Source organism: Triplophysa rosa, linkage group LG16, assembly GCF_024868665.1.
Source record: "Triplophysa rosa linkage group LG16, Trosa_1v2, whole genome shotgun sequence".
Classification (NCBI taxonomy): domain Eukaryota; kingdom Metazoa; phylum Chordata; class Actinopteri; order Cypriniformes; family Nemacheilidae; genus Triplophysa; species Triplophysa rosa.
This window is the reverse complement of record NC_079905.1, coordinates 9920700-9939419: the sequence shown is the minus strand read 5'-3', so window position 1 is coordinate 9939419 and position 18720 is coordinate 9920700. Positions and strand designations below refer to the sequence as shown.

General features: G+C 37.5%; 1 protein-coding gene across 4 annotated transcripts in view; it reads left to right on the top strand.

Annotated features, from left to right (window-relative positions):
• The window catches only part of LOC130566598 (cytoplasmic dynein 1 intermediate chain 1), a 54174-nt gene that overhangs the window by 4508 nt on the left and 30946 nt on the right, over positions 1-18720 (top strand). For all 4 annotated transcript variants that reach the window (XM_057354181.1, XM_057354182.1, XM_057354180.1 and 1 more), the window contains 2 exons: positions 1977-2036; positions 2456-2571. In XM_057354181.1, the coding sequence (XP_057210164.1) occupies positions 1977-2036; positions 2456-2571 (176 nt within the window). The remainder of the gene's footprint in view (positions 1-1976; positions 2037-2455; positions 2572-18720) is intronic.

The window sequence follows — 18720 nt, the reverse complement described above, 5'->3', positions numbered from 1 at the left end:
GCTTTAGCATTGTTTAGTTTGGGATTTCACAAGTTGTATTTGTTCGCACATAAACAATTTCCACTTCTAAGTATCTCCATCTACGACTCTTGTCCTCTCTCAGGTCAGGGGTCAGTGGCATTAGTAAGCACAAAACAGACACGCACCACGACAGGTACGTATCTACTCAGAAACATTGCCAGAATTCCAACCAGGCCCTCAAAGAGAACGCTTACGTTCTGCTATTAACGTCAAGCACGCAGTATCTCATTGGCAGTTGAAAAAAGCGTAGCAGTTTAGCTCGTTCCCCCCAGTGTGCCCGCTTGATGCCCGCTGTTACCTCGAGCCTTGACTTCAACAATTCCTCTTGCATGGTTAAATTGGAGCCATTTGCCACGACGTGAATGACAATACGTTTTTTTAAATGTCATCCCTGGTAAAACAGAGTGTCAGTTTGACATGCTACCCCTCTGGCTGTGTGTGAGTTTAATAGGCATGTTTGTGACTTGTAGTGAAGGTGAAGGAAAAAGTTTACAAGGTCAGTACATTCTTTTACAACTTATTCCTATAGGATGAATAAGACATGTCATGGTGATGCTTTGCGTAATGGTTTTTGGGTCTCATAAGAGGACACAGCATTTGGATTTACAGTACATACACAGCAGATGCTGAATATATATGTGGTATATTCTGGCTTTTGTGAAAAACATGCATGGAATACATTGATCATATATGTACAGTATACATGTATGTCTTAACATTCGGTATATGTATCTCACTCACTGTGTTGAACATATGCTGTACATGGTTGATTTTTTTTCTTGTCAGCTAAATATAAAAACAGGTTTTCTGTGTTTCTAACAAAAAAGTACTGTGGCTGTTCCATGGAAATTACATGCTGTATATAAAGATTTACCATGGTTTTAGTAAAAGTGGGCACTATTGGCAGATTGATTACTATTTGTTTAAGCGTTTATATTACAAATATTATGGTTAAACTATGGCTCCTGTAGTAAATGTTAATTAAACTGTGCTTAATTTGTGGTTACTATAGTTATACAACAAATAAAATAAAAAACTATGGTTACTATAGTTGAACCTTGTAGTTGAACCTCATTTATTAATTCATTCATAATTCTGTGTGAATGTTTCGGGACTATTGTATGTTTGTTACTTTTTTTTTAAATTGTTTGTGTTAATTTCTTGTCGTCTAGCAGCAACTCTGTTACAGTATATTAATAGTTCACCCCAAAATAAAAATTCTGTCATCATTCACTCACCCTCTTGTCATTTCAAACCTGCATTACTTTATTTCTTCCACAAAACACAAAAGAAGATATTTTGAAGAAATTTGGTAACCGAACAGCGCCGGCACCCATTCACTTCTATGCTGTGGACACAAAACCAATGCAAGTGAATGGGGGCCAGTTAACAACATTTTCCAAAACAGCTTTTTTGTGTTCTGCGGAAGAACGAAAGTCATACAGGTTTGAAATGACAGGAGAGTGAGTAAATGATGACAGAATTTTTATTTTTGGGGTGAACTATCACTTTAAACACATAATACACTTTTGCTTTAGATTTAAGCATTATCAGACACTCAGTCCTAAGTGACCTATAAAATTAAAACCAATGTAACCTAGTATCCAAAAGTGTAATCATTAAAAAGTGTAATCAAAAGTTTATCATGTTATACCAAAGATTGTTTAAAATAATGAAATATTCAGAATCAAACACCCTCTTACACCCTTTATAAAGTGCACACAAGCCCCTTATATGTTCAACACATGCTGTAAACCTCCTGAGCATCTCTGTGATCTTTGACCTGCATCCCCATATGTACTCACTGATATCCTGCCATGCATGTGGCAAGTTCTGTGATCGCGTGTTATGATTTTTATGTGTTTGATGGTATTGATCGATCCTCTAACATTAATCTTGCATGTTTTTTCCTCCTTTGACCAACGTAACACCTGCCGTCGTCCACTTCACTTCAGGACCCTGCAGTGGGACACTGACCCTTCTGTTCTCCAGCTGCAGGCTGACTCTGAACTCGGGTACTTTCTTTCTTTCTTTCTTTCTTTCTTTCTTTCTTTCTTTCTTTCTTTCTTTCTTTCTTTCTTTCTTTCTTTCTTTCTTTCTTTCTTTCTTTCTTTCTTTCTTTCTTTCTTTCCTCTTAAGTTTGTCAGGTTCAAGTGCTTTCAGCCGCTCATTCTCCAGCTGTTTGCCCAGGGCTGTGTGTGACAGTGATTGATGCACATGCCATGTAGTAAGAATGCTTTTAACATTAGTTCTAGCAGTCAAGTGTGGGTCATCCAAACATACAGTTTGTTCGTGGATCTGAATAATGAGTACAGCATATTAGATTTGTAGAATTTGCCACTGAATGATGTAGGTGACAATTTCTTATTATTCTTTGTATTGTTATGTACAGTATTTCATAGGTTGTTCATAGACTGTGTTTCTCTCTGTCTAGGAGTCGAACACACAGGTTGGGACCATCTAAAATAATACAGGTGGACTTCCTTCCCAAAGAAGTGGTGTCTTACTGCAAAGAGACTCAGACTCCTCTTGCAGCCCATCAATCTGAAGGTAGAAACATATAGTAGAATTTTCTATAGATTCTCAACATATAACTAATAGTGTTGGGAAGCTACTTTTAAAAGCTACAGTGTGACCTAAAAACTGATGTAGTAGCATTTTGTCGTGTTCTCCGAATATATTGAACGCTAAACCATTAATGTAATCATTTCTTCCCGTGTTGTTTTACAAGCCATTTAAGAAGCAAATATAATCGCCTTTTATATAAAGTGATATTTATGTAACACAAAATCAGCTGTTTAATTAAAATTACGCACTTGTCAGTCACTGTTAAGATCTACAAAACGTATCTGATTATGACATTTGATCTGTATTTGATCAATTTCGACAATTTCGGATTTCACGGTAAAACAACTTAGAACAAGTTGGGAAATTAAACCGGGCTCCCGGAGAAGGGCTTTGATTTTCATCACTGTCAGGTGGGCTGTCATCCTGAGCGAACGGTTCTGTTGAAGAGTTTCCAACCTGCACAGATTAAGATTCATTTGACCAGCCGCGGCCTCTATTTCCTGAGAGGGAAGCAGGAGGAGGGGGCGGCTTTTTTGAAAAGAGATGCCTGCCCATCAGTTGCTCTGCTTGAAATGGCAGAACAGTAACGGCATTGAGTCGGCCTTTAAGTGGATGCAGACGAGTAATTCAAGATGGCTTCTATCATCAGGACATCACTTGGAGTTGTGCCTGCTTCTATGTGGAGGGCTACCAGTTTGCTGCTGAAATTGTTGGGTCTGCTATCATTCCAGGTGCATGACAGGTCTAAACTTGGATGTCACGGATGAGATGCTTGAATCGCTTTCTGATGTCATGTAAATCTGCATTTAACTAACGGTATAACTGCTTGAAGTTAGAGCTTAAAGGGACAGTTCACCCAAAAATTTAAATTCTCTTCATTAATGACCCTCAATTTGTTCCAGATCTGTATAATTGTTTTGTTCAACAGCGACAATGTGTAAAATATGTATTTAGTTTACACATCGACCCTGTCCTTCTGAAACCTCGGATGTCCGAATTCACAGATTCCTAGAAAATGGAAAAAACACTTTACTTTTTAAATGATTAAATAATGTGTTGTCAAAGTTGACAAGCAAGTTTTAATACTTTTTATTAGGGCTGTCAAAAGATTAATCGCGATTAATCGCATCCAGAATAAAAGTTTGTGTTTACATAATATATATCTGTGTACTGTGCATAATAATTTTGTATTTATTAACACATACACATCCATGCGTATTTAAGAACAATCTAAATATTAATAAACATTTATATATCATTTCAATTATTGGTAAATATAAATAAATACATGTAAATATTTCCTAAATATGTATACTTGTGTTTGTATTTATGAATACAAAATTAATATGCACAGTACATATGTTATGTAAACACAAACTTCGCGATTAATCGTTTGACAGCCCTACATTGTTTAGATATTTGCAAAACCCAGTGACAAACATAAAGGGCGACTAATATTAATGTTTTATGGCCAAAAAACACGAACTATGGAGATACGAGGTTTCAGAAATAAAGCAGCTATATAACATATCTACATGTTTTAAACTCATGCACGTGTGCAATGAACACAAGATATAGTGACGTCGCAGCACAGGCCTGATATGGGAAGTGACGTTTCCGTCCGTCTTTATAATTGAGCCCTGAAAGAGAACAACTCCTTCAAGTAGTGAAATATTAAATCCATTTACATATATTAAAACCATAGCACGAAGCAAAGTTAATAAGACCCCTTGAGTTGATTGATATATGAAATGTGAAAGTGCTTAATCAAAACCACTTCTGCTTGTTGGTAGAAGAATAATGTCAGGATATTTTTCCCTGTTAGTTTAAGTGTGGTTCATACCACAAAGGCTTCTTGGCTATTGCATTTGTTAACTCAACACAGCAGTGAGCCCTAAGCCACCCTTTTTCCTCAAGTGCGTTCTTAAGCACTCTGTATTTAACGTGTGCTTGAATCATACAGTACGACTAAAGCCAATCATATTTAAAGCATCATATTTCAATTACATTTTTAAATTGATGGCCTTGTTAAAATGAAGCTCACATAAAACTTGGCTAATTTGATTGCATCCTCCAGACTTGCGAGCCAAGCGTTGTATAAAATGCAGATGGTTTGAAAACCGCCTTAAACATCTCCATATGGATGGGACCCCCTAACAAGCGCTCTTAGGTATTTGCATAACATCGCTGGTAGTCGCGATATGAAACATGATTTTCCATTTTTGAGTATTAAACTTTAAAGTAGGCTAAGGAAGTTTACAGCAGGCGCTTTTGTCTGAATCCGTCTGCGTTTCGCACCGTGTTCTTCACCGTCTTCTCATGGCTCCTTGATCCCGGTGCTGGCGAACAGCTGCTTGCCATGTGATTGGAAACTTCCTGTCATTATAACTGATGTGTTTTTATTCTTTCCACTTCCTTGAAGCCTGATCAGAATTAAAATTGCTGGTGGAATTTCCTGTCAAGGCAGGTCATTTATTCAGCAAGTGCAACCGCTGACAAGCCTTTGATTGGCCGTTGCCTTTAGCGATCACACTCTGTACAGTTTATTTGTTTTTTCCTCTCTGACAGGCCCCGCCCCCCCATCTCATCCCATCTCCACTGTCTAAGAACAGATGCAGGTTAGGCTCACAGCTGTCTGTGGGCGCAGGTTGTCTGTCCGGGGGAGACCTTGCCCTGGTGGGACCTCTAATTTCAGAAAGAACACAGAAAGTTTTAATAGGTCCTTGCACCACCTGCTACAGCTTGCATTCTGTGTTTATTCAGGCTGGTTCAGAGGTTTCGTCCATTGATTTGTGAAACTAAACAGACGCCTTTTTCAGGTTTTTTTCTGTTCTCCTCTCTGACCTTCTCCCTCAGCTGGGGGGATGCAGGACCCGCCCAGGTGTTCGTCCTATGAGACTGTTTAGAGTAGCTGTGCCTGGGGAGACCCTTGCACCAGATTTCAGTCAGCGTTTTTTAAGCTTGAATTATGAGTTCTTTCCAAAATGTCTTAGAATTCCTATGGTTAAAGAATTATTTTGCTATACATGTTTATATTAGGCACGTTTATATGAAGTTAAAATATGATCAAATATTGATCAAATATGTGAGAATGTTTCCTTATATTGTTAGAGGATGGCTGTTTTTTCTAAATTTAAAGGTCCAACGTGTACATTTTTGAAGGATCTATTGCCAAAAAATGCAATATAATGTACATAACTATGTCTTTAGAGGTGTATAAAGACCTTACATAATGAAGCGTAAAGAATGAAATTCGCCATGTTGTTTCTACAGTAGCCCTAAACGGACAAATGACAGGGCGTGTTTCGTAAATACGTGATCACCTATGGGAAAGAAGCAAAACTGTGATGACATCTTAGTCCTCTGTCAGCCTCCGTAGTGCTTCGAAAGGGAGGGGTGAGTGGTGGAGTGAGCCGTTGGTTGCAATTTGCAACCTCACCGCTAGATGCCGCTAAATTTCATACACCGAACCTTTAAGAAAAGGTATATTATACTTTTTAAAGTAAAGATAAATTATTCTATTTGTACAGTTAAATGTGTTAAATTCAATATATACATTCATTTAGTAGAATGATGGATAGAACAGTATGTGTTGAAATTTTAATTAAAAATGGGAAATACTAATAGCTCACCCAAAAATACATTTATTCACCCACATGTCGTTCAAAACTTTCTTCTGTAGAACATTAAAGAAGATATTTTAAGAACATTTTTTTGTGACCATACAGGTCAATGGGGGGCAATTGTTTTGTTAGCAACATTATTCAAAAGATCTTCTTTTATGTCCTGCACAAGAACGAAAGTCATACAGGACTGGAATGACATGAGATTAAATAAATGGTAAAATAATTAAAATTCTGAAATGCAGAATCTTACATTTTCATTATAACTTTTTATTTGCGAATAATATATTTGCAAAAATAACTTTTATTTAGTTAGAAAACTGCAAAGCATTTAGTAGTCATCTCTCTCTATTTGGAAATAAATGAGTAAATGAATCAACGTTTCATGACACTTGAATGTATAATGATCATGTAAATAAATCTAAGTGGTCTATTTCGAATTATATAATGTAGTATCATTTTTTAGTGTTTCATGTGTTAACTTGTATGTGTTAAGGAGTATTGTTCTTGTATCATAGTAATTGTGGTATTAATTCAGGATTGGCTTTGCTTTTTCTTCTACATGTGTAAGATGCCTTTGGCTGAACACACTCAACCAAAGACTTCTCTGATGGCTTAAAGAGAACTTGGCTTGTGTGCTCTGTTCATCGGCTGGATTGTGGTGTTTAGTTGACCCCAATTTAGGTCTCGATGCTGCTCCAGTCACGTGTAGGTCCACCAAAAAACGCATCAGCTTGGTGTTGTTAGTCCATGTGTTTGCAGGATAAGTATCAGATCAAATTCTAGATACGCTTTCATAATGATTTTCACCGGTGGTCTGTGAAGGGCTGGCAGCAACGAACGGCAAACCTGCGGTTTAAAAACTTTCCAGATCTCACCATCAAAAGCCCTTAAAATGACATTATTGTGACGTGTGTAGAATGGAATCAGGACTTAGCGATCCTGGTCATCCAAAGGTTGCGACCCATCTGAACTCCTGACCCTTCCTAGAAAGCCCATTCTCTCAGCCGTGTCTTAGTCGCACATCAATCTAAATGTGTGTGACTCTGTTTAGGAACGTTTAATTCAATGAACTCTTGGTTTCCGGCTCAGCTTTGCTCCAGTCAATATAGCTAGTGTGATATGTGTCCAGGTTCTTGTGCGTTGGTCGCTCCCAGATCTTTCCCCGCTAAGTGTGCATTGTCCCTTACTCAATCAAATTACCCACCAGCCAAATCCAAGGCTCCAGTGTGCTCTCGGCGACATAATTTGTATGAAAGAGCAGGCTTGTGATTCCTTAGGTTGCTGGGAGTGGACAACATAGCAGAGGCATGTCTCATCCAAAGGACGGTGCGCCAAGGCATTCTGGGAAGGTCGGCCTTCCAGTTACGTATCCTTCATTGTTGGTGTAACGTTTCGCACAGTGCGTTTTTGAGAAAATGACTTCCAGTGGAGCAAAGCCGGCGATTACATGTTTGATCTGACTGGCTGTAAAAACAAATTAAAAATAAGGAATAGAGTCCCTTAGAAACAATAGGAAAGACTAATGGCTAGTGTTAATGCTTTAAGAGCATTTAAGACAGGGCTTTTCTGAAATATCGCGTAGCATAAGAATAAGTGACCCTGTTAATGAAACGTGGCCAAAGCCAGCACATTCTGGTTCTTTGGGTGGGTCGCGGCACTGAAACTGCATTCGCAGGCTCTACTGCTAATTTCCACCAGTAGATAAGAATCGTTTCAGCAGTATGGCTAAAAAAGGGAGAAGTATCTTAACCATGCCAAGACCCTCGTGCTAGATCGGGTGGCGATGGGTCAGACCCGCAGAGCTTAGTTTGGTCACCCCTGTCCTGGAAACCAAGGTTCAGAAGATCACGGAAATTATGTTGTTTTTTGTTTCTCACAATCTCTCCCTCGATCCTCTTTTTTATTTGTACGTGTGTACGTTTGCGTGTGTGAGTGTGTACGCAGCTTACTCTGGAATTTTTCAGGGCCATTAGCTCTGGGGGTCTCCAGTGGGATGTGGTGATTCTCTATTTTTTCGGGGTTTTTTTTGGTAAACTTGTGGTGGTCCTGTAATGGCTCCTAATTGCAAGCAAACCGAGTTCTAACTAACTTCTAATCTGAAAGACATTACCGACAGCGTCATAACCGAGCTGTTGAGATAGCTCGAACACCAAAACAGCAAAGATGTCAATCGATTCCAGCACAACATATTGAGTCAATTAATGAATTGAGTTTTCGGGTCACTGTTTGACGACAGAACAGTCGACATATGCATAATATTTGAAGACACAAATATGAAAATTAACAAATCGACTAATTGGCATTATAATGATTTTTAAATACTTCTATTCTCAAGAGCATCTCTAATCCCTCAATAGAAGTCAAATTCACATTAAAGGATGTTTAATGGGGCCGTCTTAAATCACGAAGATCTACAGCATGTGCATTTCATATTCTAGACGAGCATTTGACACTACATCAGCAGTTGAGAAAGTGCGGTTGGCATCTCCATTTTGCAGAAGGTATAGTTTTCTCCGAGCTAAAATGTTACTTGTAGTCAAAGCTTTCGACTACTTTACAATTTGGCACCGGCGAGCTCGCCCTCAATCGTCTGGGTCGATCCGGGCGTACGGGCCACATATGGAAGCGCTCGACGCAAGCATGTTGTTTTAGCTCTCTTATACAAAAGAAAAGCTCTGGGTGTCAGTGTTCCAAAAATAAAGGTTAGCCAAAATTCCCTCTCACACGACAGAAGTTTGTTCTCTTTCTCCAAGGGCAGAAAGGCCGTCATGTTGCATTTAGATACTGTTACGTTTACTCTCTTTTGATCTGCAATGTCAGAATTAATTGGTGGCATTAGAAGAAAACGTCTGTGTCTTTTCCCACGTGCTCTTATAGTTGAAAATGGTTACGACTGAATTTATAGCCATCAGTCGACTCTGGTTTCAAGGCGCAAATCCCAAATGATTTGGATTGAGGCGAAATGCCAGTCAAAACAGACAAAAAGACATAAGAAATGTTATCAAACAATACAGTGTCTTTCATAGTATGTGGACTGCGGCAATCTGCATCCATATGATTACAATTTTCCTCTCTTTCCATCATATAATAAGATACATGCAATGCATCGCAGCCAAAAATCGGCCCCGTCCATGAAGCCACTGTAATAATGTTTGCCATCTGATGTTGAATATCACATGGGATACTGTTTCATTTCTTTGAATGGTTAAACCTTTTTCCAGTTACAACAAATTTTAAGGTCCTGTGTTTCCCAGGAGCCTCTAAGGTGGTCTTCAGATTGCTGTTTCTGAGGACCCCTAAAGTTTGTTTTTGGATGTATCTCAGTGTCTTAATTCTGTATGTTGAAAAAACAATTCAAATCTGTATTAATAATAACGAAATATTTAAAATGCGTTTTTGGTAAGAAAGCATGCTAAAGTTTGTTTTCTCAAAGACAAAATACATCAAATTAAAGTGTAATTGTGTAGATTTTAACATATTTTTAGAAACAAACTTTTTTTAAATAAACAAGTTTATGTTATGAGGTGTTGTAAAATAGGTCAAAAAGAAAGCTCAATTTATTTGTCTACTTATTAAATGAGTTGGTGTGGTTATATTCTACGGAGGACATAAGGGGGCACTCTTAGCACATGGACATACACTGAAAGAGTTTTGAATTATGCTTTTTAAAAAACATAAATTGTGTACTTAAGAAAATGAGATGATGTTCTTTATAAAATCATTTACATGTCATTTAGGGCTGCGTCTCTTTAGTGTAATCATGTATAAGTATACTGTATATATTTCAGCGTTGTTAGTCTTTTGTAGTTCTGAGCTGTAGTCACACTACTAGCGTGATACATGGTCAAATTTTTTATTTAGACTGAAAACATGACACATTTCTAAAATTGACATTTTTAAATGAAAATCTTGTAAGAGTTTTACCCAAAAATGCCATCTCTGTTTTGCGACTTGTTAGAAAGCGAGTTTAGCTCATTGGCTGGGTTGAGTTGCTCATTTTGACAGGCTAGTCTCTGGAAAATTTGAAGTCATGAGGTCTAATCATGCTCTGTGGTCAGTCTGTGCATGGCGTGGCATGATGACTCCTTTAAAGATGCGGTTCTGGGAGCGGGCCAGCTCCACTGGCACCACATTTGTGGGCCAGAGACCCGTTGCATAATGTAGCTTCATTACCAGCCCTGAGTCTTGGTAGGTCAGAAATATGAAATCTGGGACAGTAGACACTCAGTATGAGGAGGAGCTAATTATTTTCATTAGAGTTTGTGATTACTGTCAGTATGATGCTGTAAGGGATTCATTTCACATTAGGACTGAAACTTAATTGTTTGGGATTTTTTACAAACTGAACGACTTGCAGGGGTTGGGGTTTTTTTACGGAAAGATTATGTTAGTACTCAATTCCCATGAGCTGTTAATTTAAAATAAAAAAGTGTTTTATTAATGCCAATTTATTGTAATAAAATGATTAACAAAGCAAATATTTGCAAGCAAACTAGTGTGGTCAGAATAAATTAAAATATGCTTTAATATATAACTTAAGGAACTGCAGAAAAATAGTTTAGAAATTTGACTAGTTTAAATAGAAATATATATTTTTTATTTTCTTTGTAAAATAATAGAATTGTTCACACACAAATAAAATTAAGTGGCATTATAATTAGCCCCTATGAAACAAAAATATATGGGATATACTGTAAAATATAATGCAATATATTAAATAATTCCATTTCCATATATTGAAAACAAGTTCTTATATATTTGAAGAGTTTATTTGCAAAACAGAAGCAGATGGGTTGTTTTGTTCAAGTTATAATAACAAAAAAAACTAACACAATAAAACGCAATAAAAAAAATTGAAAATCAAGTTTTTAATTCTTTATTTTTCAATATATGTTAAGTGGCAATTCCATAAGCATTATTTAATGTATTGTAATATTGTCATATATCAGTGTATTATTCTATATATTTTCAAATATATATAAAAAGATTTAATATATTGACAGTTAATATATAGGAAAATATATTTTATTTGCATAAGCGAGGACTGGAAGTCAGCAGAGACCTAACCATAAACATTACATTGTTATCTGGGTCACAATACCAATATTGTGATTATTTATGTTTAGTGTAGTTATTCAGAACTTATATACAGCAGTTGTTTACTTTTTTTTTCTTTTTCATCTGCACGTTTTTTGCACAATACTTTGACAAGGTCAAACATATCTGTACTTTGCATTTAAACAGTGTACACATTGAAACTCAGTATCTCAGATTCTGTGAAACCGGGTAGAATGGTGATAACCTCACACACTGACACATTATTAAAAAATATTCTGTCCAATCTGACAAGACTTCAAAATCTCAAATCTAAAACATTTCCTGTGCTCTTCACAGAAGATATCAGTTCAAAGTCCGTGTTCTCTTTATCTTTCCCGGCTCTGACCATTTCCAGACCCCAGAGTGCCGTCTCACTCTCTGTGGGGAAGACAGGTCTGCGTCGTGTGGCCTTGGGCGGGAAGATAGCGGCATTCTTAAAGGCACTTCGTGATCGATGTCACCCGTTTGTCATAATGATGTCATAATGATGACAAACGAGAACGATGAGAGAAGACAACAAAAGGCAGCGCCTGAATGTGAAGCTGCTTTTCCAGTAAAGAGTCTAAGCATTATTTAACACAACAGAAAACTTCAGAAGAGCTTCAGAGAAGAAAGATAAGAGTTTCTGTGATTTATGTGTATGGTTGGACGCGCTGTATTCTGTGTGTTTCCTTACATTCGTCATCTTGCTATTGATTTATTTAGCTGGCGCTCTTTGTGGTTTGAGTCATTATTATTGAATTAGGTTTAATTACATTGGACTTCATTATTATTGTGTGTAGTAGGGCACAGAGACATTGAAAGCATCTAATCATAATTGAAAAAAGTAATTTGCTGTAGCATATACATGTAAATAAATTATGGTACAAAATGGCAAATGTGTTTCAGAATATACAGTGTAAATAATATAAAGGGTTATAAGAATAATGTTGTATACATCTTTTTTACTTTTGAACTTCGATTTGGATTAGATTTTTGTTGTTTAAATTTTAGCTGCAGGGGGCAAGACTGCAAGGCTGGTTTGTCACCCATGCGTGTGGTTTGTAGTTATGAATCGCACGCACTGTATCCACAGCCGTGGCCTTTTACACACCTGCAGGAGGCCGTGAAGAGTGTCAGCTCAAGGATCTGACTCCACTCTGGCCTGTGCTCTGTGTGTTTGATGAGCGAGTAGCCAGCAGCACAAGTACACACTCCACAGCTTTTTCCCGTCTGATTTCAGAAGACAGTCTGACGCTCTCAGTGCGCAAGTGTGTGTCTGAGTGAGAGAGGGAAGAGAAAGAGAAGAGTGGAGCTTTTGTTGACTGGTTAGCTCACAGTTTGCTGATTGCAGCGTGTGCAGAATGTTTTATCATCGCACTGTCCGGATTGGATATTATAATGATTTTGCTGTTTGTATTTTGTAATATAACACTGTAAATTTGTTACCTTTATATTTGAAATCTTGCCAGGCAGACACTTTTATCCAAATCGACTTTTATTTGAATGCATTTTTTTTTTACATGTGCCCTGGGACTTCAAGCTATGGTTTTTGAGTGAAAATGTATCCTGTCAAAGCATTTACAGTGGACAAAGAAACTTCATACAATGTTAGGGCTGTCAAACGATTAATCGCGATTAATCGCATCCAGAAAAAAGTTTGTGTTTACATAATATATGTCTGTGTACTTTGCATATTAATTTTGTATTTATAAAAACATACACATACTTGTATATATTTAAGATATAACGTATAACGTTTAAATTATAACGTATCGAAATTAATAAACATTTATTAATAATTTAAATGATTGGTAAATATTAATAAATATATGTAAATATTTCCTAAATATGTATGTGTGTTTATAAATAAAAAATTAAAATGCACAGTACACAGACATATATTATGTAAACACAAACTTTTATTCTGGATGTCTTTAATCGTGATTAATCATTCGACAGCCCTATAAAATATAAATAGACGATGACAACACACCGTTTTTATATTCAATGTAGCATCAACCCTGACCAGGCCTGTTAGACTGATGTGAACATTTTTGAGATGTTTAGCCTGCTGATGTGCCATGCAGGGGGTGAAACAGACAGATAGACAGCGTCCGTCTCTACGGAAGCATATTGGTTGCTATTTTCAATTTGAAATGCAATCCGCAAAATGGCAATGTAGTATGTAAAATGACAATGCAATTGTGTATTTAAATATACATTTGAAATAACATATGTGCAACAATAAGTGCAAAATGAAAATAAAAATTAAATTATATCAATTACATTTGTCAGTTCCTACACTAGTTTTAATATGTTATTTAAATGGATATTTTTAACGCTCTTTAAAGGAGGGGTAACCGATTTCCAAATTACGCTTTAGACAACTGAGTCGGGGCGAGTACCAAAACAACCTTGTAGCCAATCAGCAGTAAGGTGCACAGTGCACAGGACGGACATTAGCCGAGCCGAGCGCTGACGAAAGCGACAGATAGGGGTAGGTGTGTGTTTGTTTTGGTGATTTGAACATCAACAACGGCTAAGAGAAATCGGACACCCCGCCTTTAAGTTGCAAAATTAAAATGAAAATGCATTCCCCGGATTGATTATATATGTTTAAGATAGTCAAGCAAAACTGTAGCAAAATGAAAATTCTAATGTTATTTTCCCTAAATGCATTAACATTAACAGGTTGAACATTTGGGATTGCATTTTCATTTATACACAGCATGTTGGGTGTTGCAAAATTCAATGTGGACTTGAAAATGCATTTCGAGCTGGCCACGCCCCCTCCCCGGTACAGCATTGCTCATTACGTGTGTTGTTTTGAGGTGTTGAAAACATGTACGACTGCAGAGATGATAAAAGGGTTAAAGCGCTTGCACATACACGTTTTCATCATAAACACATTCAGAATTTGTTGTCTTAGTCAATATCTTAACATAATCATTCAGAAACTGTGGCGCAACTTTTCCGTAACTTCAGGAATCAAGTCACAGTATTTCAAATGTATATTTAAATACACAATTGCATTGTCATTTTACATACTGCATTGCCATTTTGCGGATTGCATTTCAAATTGAAAATAGCAACCAATATGCTTCCATAATGTCTCACGCGCAGGGTGTCGTGCCAGTTCCACATTACAGCTCTCTTTCATGTTCCTCTCGCTGCCTCTTCAGTGCTCAGCCTCTGTTGTGGTCTGCAAGCCGCCCGACACCCTGCTTCTAAAGCTTAATTCGGGTATGTCTCAGTACGCTGCTTCTTAAAGGCACAACACAAGTATATGTGTGGCTGATTGTAAGTTCTTTGCATGCATGCTAAGCACTGTTGCTACTGTTTTTCATGCCCCCGTATGGAAATACCCGCAGCCCTACACTTCAATTTCTCTCTGTTTCAGAGGCCATGAGGAAAACAAACACCCTCTGCCCCCTTCATAGAGAGAAAAAAATCCCCACTTGTCAGATGAGGGGATTTCTTGATTGTCTAATCAGCTCCATATCCCAATCCGGAGGCCCGGAGCGGTGCAGCTTGGTCTAATAAAACGCTGGATGAAAGACAGAGTTGCATCCTCCTCCTGTTTAATCGATGGCATTTTATGCTGCTTTTTGTGGGGGATTTATGTTCCCCACCATCCAATTTTACTGTATCGCTTGTTTTGCTAATACAGCAATGGCATATTCTGTTTTTAATTAAAGTAAGTATCAAAGTTATAGTCAATGTAAAACACTCTTTACAAACAACCAGCATTTTACTTTTTTTTCATGTGAAACTCAATATTTAGGAAGAAACACTGTGGGGGGTGGACTTAATTTAAATATAATTTTTTTTAATCCAGAAAAGTAACGGGTAGAAAAAAGGGAGATTCAGTCCAAAAGGATTCAGCCAAAAAATTGATTCAAATGCGGACTTTTTGAGCACAATTTTATCACAGTTTATTTTATTTTACTAGCAATATCATTTCTAGATATTTTATTTATTTGGAATATTGTGCAGTGAATGATTTTATTATATTTTAAATTCCCTTAACATGGTTGTGTTAAAATGACACATTTTAGTGACACACATTTTTTGTTACTTTTAACTCAACTTGTATTGTCCCTTTCATTAATTTGACTCAAAATGTGTTAAAATAACACATAATGTGTTGGCATAACACAAACAATGTGTTAATAATAAATAACACATCCTTTCAAAGAGTTTGCTTTCATCTTTTCCATCACTTGTATCTGTACGTTTGGAGAGAGAAGTGTCTCCAAGATCTACAGAGACATTCTGAGACATTTGTTCCTATAGTCCTTTATAAAACATCAAACCTTTTACATTTTCACTGTTTCTCTGTGTTAACCAGAACAAATCTCTTACTAACGCTGCACCCAACCGCGATTTCCGTTTTACAGTTAAGCAGTTAATTATCTCCAGTGTTTCATTTTTAATTTTTTGTCCTTTGTTCTGAGATAGAGTAGGTTTGGGGTTTTAAGATTGATTGAGCACGGCTGCTGCGTTGGCCATTACGGCGAGCAGCTTGACAAGCGGTGCATTTGAATTGCTCCGAGCAGCTTGAGGAAGCTGAGAGGAGCTTGAGGGCAGGTAAGATGTGGAGATGTCATTACCTTGCAGGGCAGGTCCACGGTTTCATCAGCCTGGCGAGCGGGGTAGATGGCTCTTAATGTTCTTTCCCACAGAGTGAAACAGTATTAAACACCAGGTGAGGAGGAGTCTTGTGACTGGCCTGAAATCGGTTCTAGGTTGCAAAGGTTGAGTGGGTTGAAGACAGGAATGAGTATCATGAGCAATTATGGACAATTTTCTTTCTGATTCCGAGCTGTTCTAGGGAGCAGTTCGCTTCCTTCAGATTTTTAATAAATATTCCTGGTGTTTTTGAAAATGAGAAAAGAGATTTCGCAATAAATCTAATGCAGTTATTGGAACTGTTGTGTTTAAGCAGATTAAAAACAAATATTATAAACATAATGTTATACGCAGCTTTATGTATTGTATTTAGTATTTAAATGTGAAAATATGAATCTTTGAATATTCATTGTCATATAAACAACCTGCCAGTAACTGGTTGATAGTAGTACAGAATGTACAGTATATGCACGAGGAGAAGAACTGTAAAAATAATGAAAATCATTTAGTTCTTGTATTAAAAAAAAGTATTTCCCTTCTAGCTGGCCATGTGGGTTTGACATTTTCAGGGAAACATGAAGTATTAACAATGGATTTTTGGTAATTAATTCACAATCTTGACATTTTGCAAAGCATTATGGGATCACACAAAAGCAAGCTGAAGCTTTGGGTAGGATGCCTCCTTGGATCTGCAGATATAACCTCTTGCACACTGTTTATGAATCTATGGTCTCTCAACAAGATCCATGAATCATGGTAGTTAATCGCCCACCTCTGTGTGGTCAACACTTCTGTGAGCACTTTATGTGGTGAAAGCTCTCAGCTTTTCTTCTTCCGCCTGGAGCACATGACCTTCCCGGAGGCCTGGTCATATAAGGTCACATCCCGTTTTGGCACAGACTCCAGACTTGGACATCCCAACCAAGACTTTTTAGACTGTCTAGCGCGTGGGTCTTCTGGAATGAGAGGTGTCTCATTCTCTGCCTGTGCTATTTTCTGTCAGGCCCCAGAGGGAAGGAACATCCAGAGTCATCCAAAGGCAAAACGGTGAATGGCAGAGCTCTTTATTCCCTCTCAGCTCAGCAGAGCACTGGGCAAAAACAGATGGTAAAAAACGATAGAGAAAGAAAGAGAACGACAGAGCGGTCTATGGCGCGGTGTGGTCGGCCTGGGCTGGCTGGCTGGCTGCCTGTCTGAGTCTAAGGACTCCTCTCTTCCCCGCTGGTCTTTGGCTCAGAAGCTCGTAGTCATATTCAGCAGCTAAACCACACTTACTCTGGCTCACATCAGTGATCCACATTCTGCCTCTGGGGAAAAAATTGTCTCCATTCCGACAGTATACTGGCATTTAAATCAGTGCATGCATACAGGATTAACACAAAGCTTAATAGATGTAATAGATTTAAAATCTTAACCAAGATTAATTGAGGCTGTTTTGCTTTATGACCTCCTGTGGCTTCAACTGTTATGGTACAATACTACGATTGATACACTAATGTGTTGTCCTTAACTGAACACATCTCTCTTGGGACAACACATTTTGTGTTACTTTTAACAAAACTTGTGTTTTCACTTTCATTTATTTCACACAAAATCAACACTAAATGTGTTTAAAATAACACATGTGTTAATAGTAACACATCCTTTTTAAGAGTGTACTTTTACAAGTCTTTAGTACTTTTTGAGGAATAAATACAGACATAAACTGTGGGTAGAAAATAGGGGTGTGACGACACACTTATCCCACGAGACAAGATTTTTTTAACTTTTTTTAAGAAATCCTCAATGATGAAATATGTAGGGGAAAATAGTCTCTTATTCACCTTAAAAACACAAAATGCAAAAAATGTAGGCATTATTAAATCAACTTGTATTTTATGAAACAGATTCAACTTCTATTTTAACGAATTATATTATGCAGTAATACTATGTAAACACTGCAAAATGTTTTGTCACAAACTCAACTGACAGGCAGTAATTGCACAAAAATTATGGTTTGTTTTCTTGAAGGAGTCATCGGATGAAAATCCAAATGTTTCGGTGTTGCATCTAGCAACCAGAAAAATAAGATCCCAGTAAGTTTGTTTTGATGAGCCTTTCCCTGCAAGCATGTGAGAAATCGAGCCGTTCAGATTTCGCTCCTGTTGTGATGTAAAAGCAGGATCTTATTATAATATTACCACCCCATAATCTACAGAATTCCACCCACGGCGCTGCCGCCATTGTTGTTTTCACAAGCGACAGCGGTGTACGTGACGCCATGGCTAAAATTCGTGGACAACATGCAATGTAGTCCTAACCTCGGAAGAGACAGGAGTGGATTTATTTTATTTTTAGTGGAAATCCCTCAGAAACCATAAGTAAAAACCTGCTTGTTTGCGAGAATCAATTCAAGCCGGAGTGCTTTATCAACCTGGGACAGTACAAGCAAGATTGGCTTCAAAGTTGTTCCTCAAGAGGGATCGAGACCAACTGAACGAGACAAAGCTGCTGATGTAAATAATATTTATCAACAGTCTGAATTGACGTACATGTACCGTATATATAGGAGGATAACGTTAGCATATGATAGCGAAGGGAGCTAAGTCAGTCACGGGCTAAATAGAACATTCAAAGCCAGTGTTAAACTTACTGTATATTTATGTTATTTGGCAAATGGGCACATGGAGTTTAGCTGTATGTATGTTAATACATTATGTGCGTTAATATGTTCAGCTTTCAGTTTTGCTAATGAACAGAGTCGAACACTGGGGTTAGTTTCATTTTAAAAGTCTCAAATCATTCATCCTTAGGC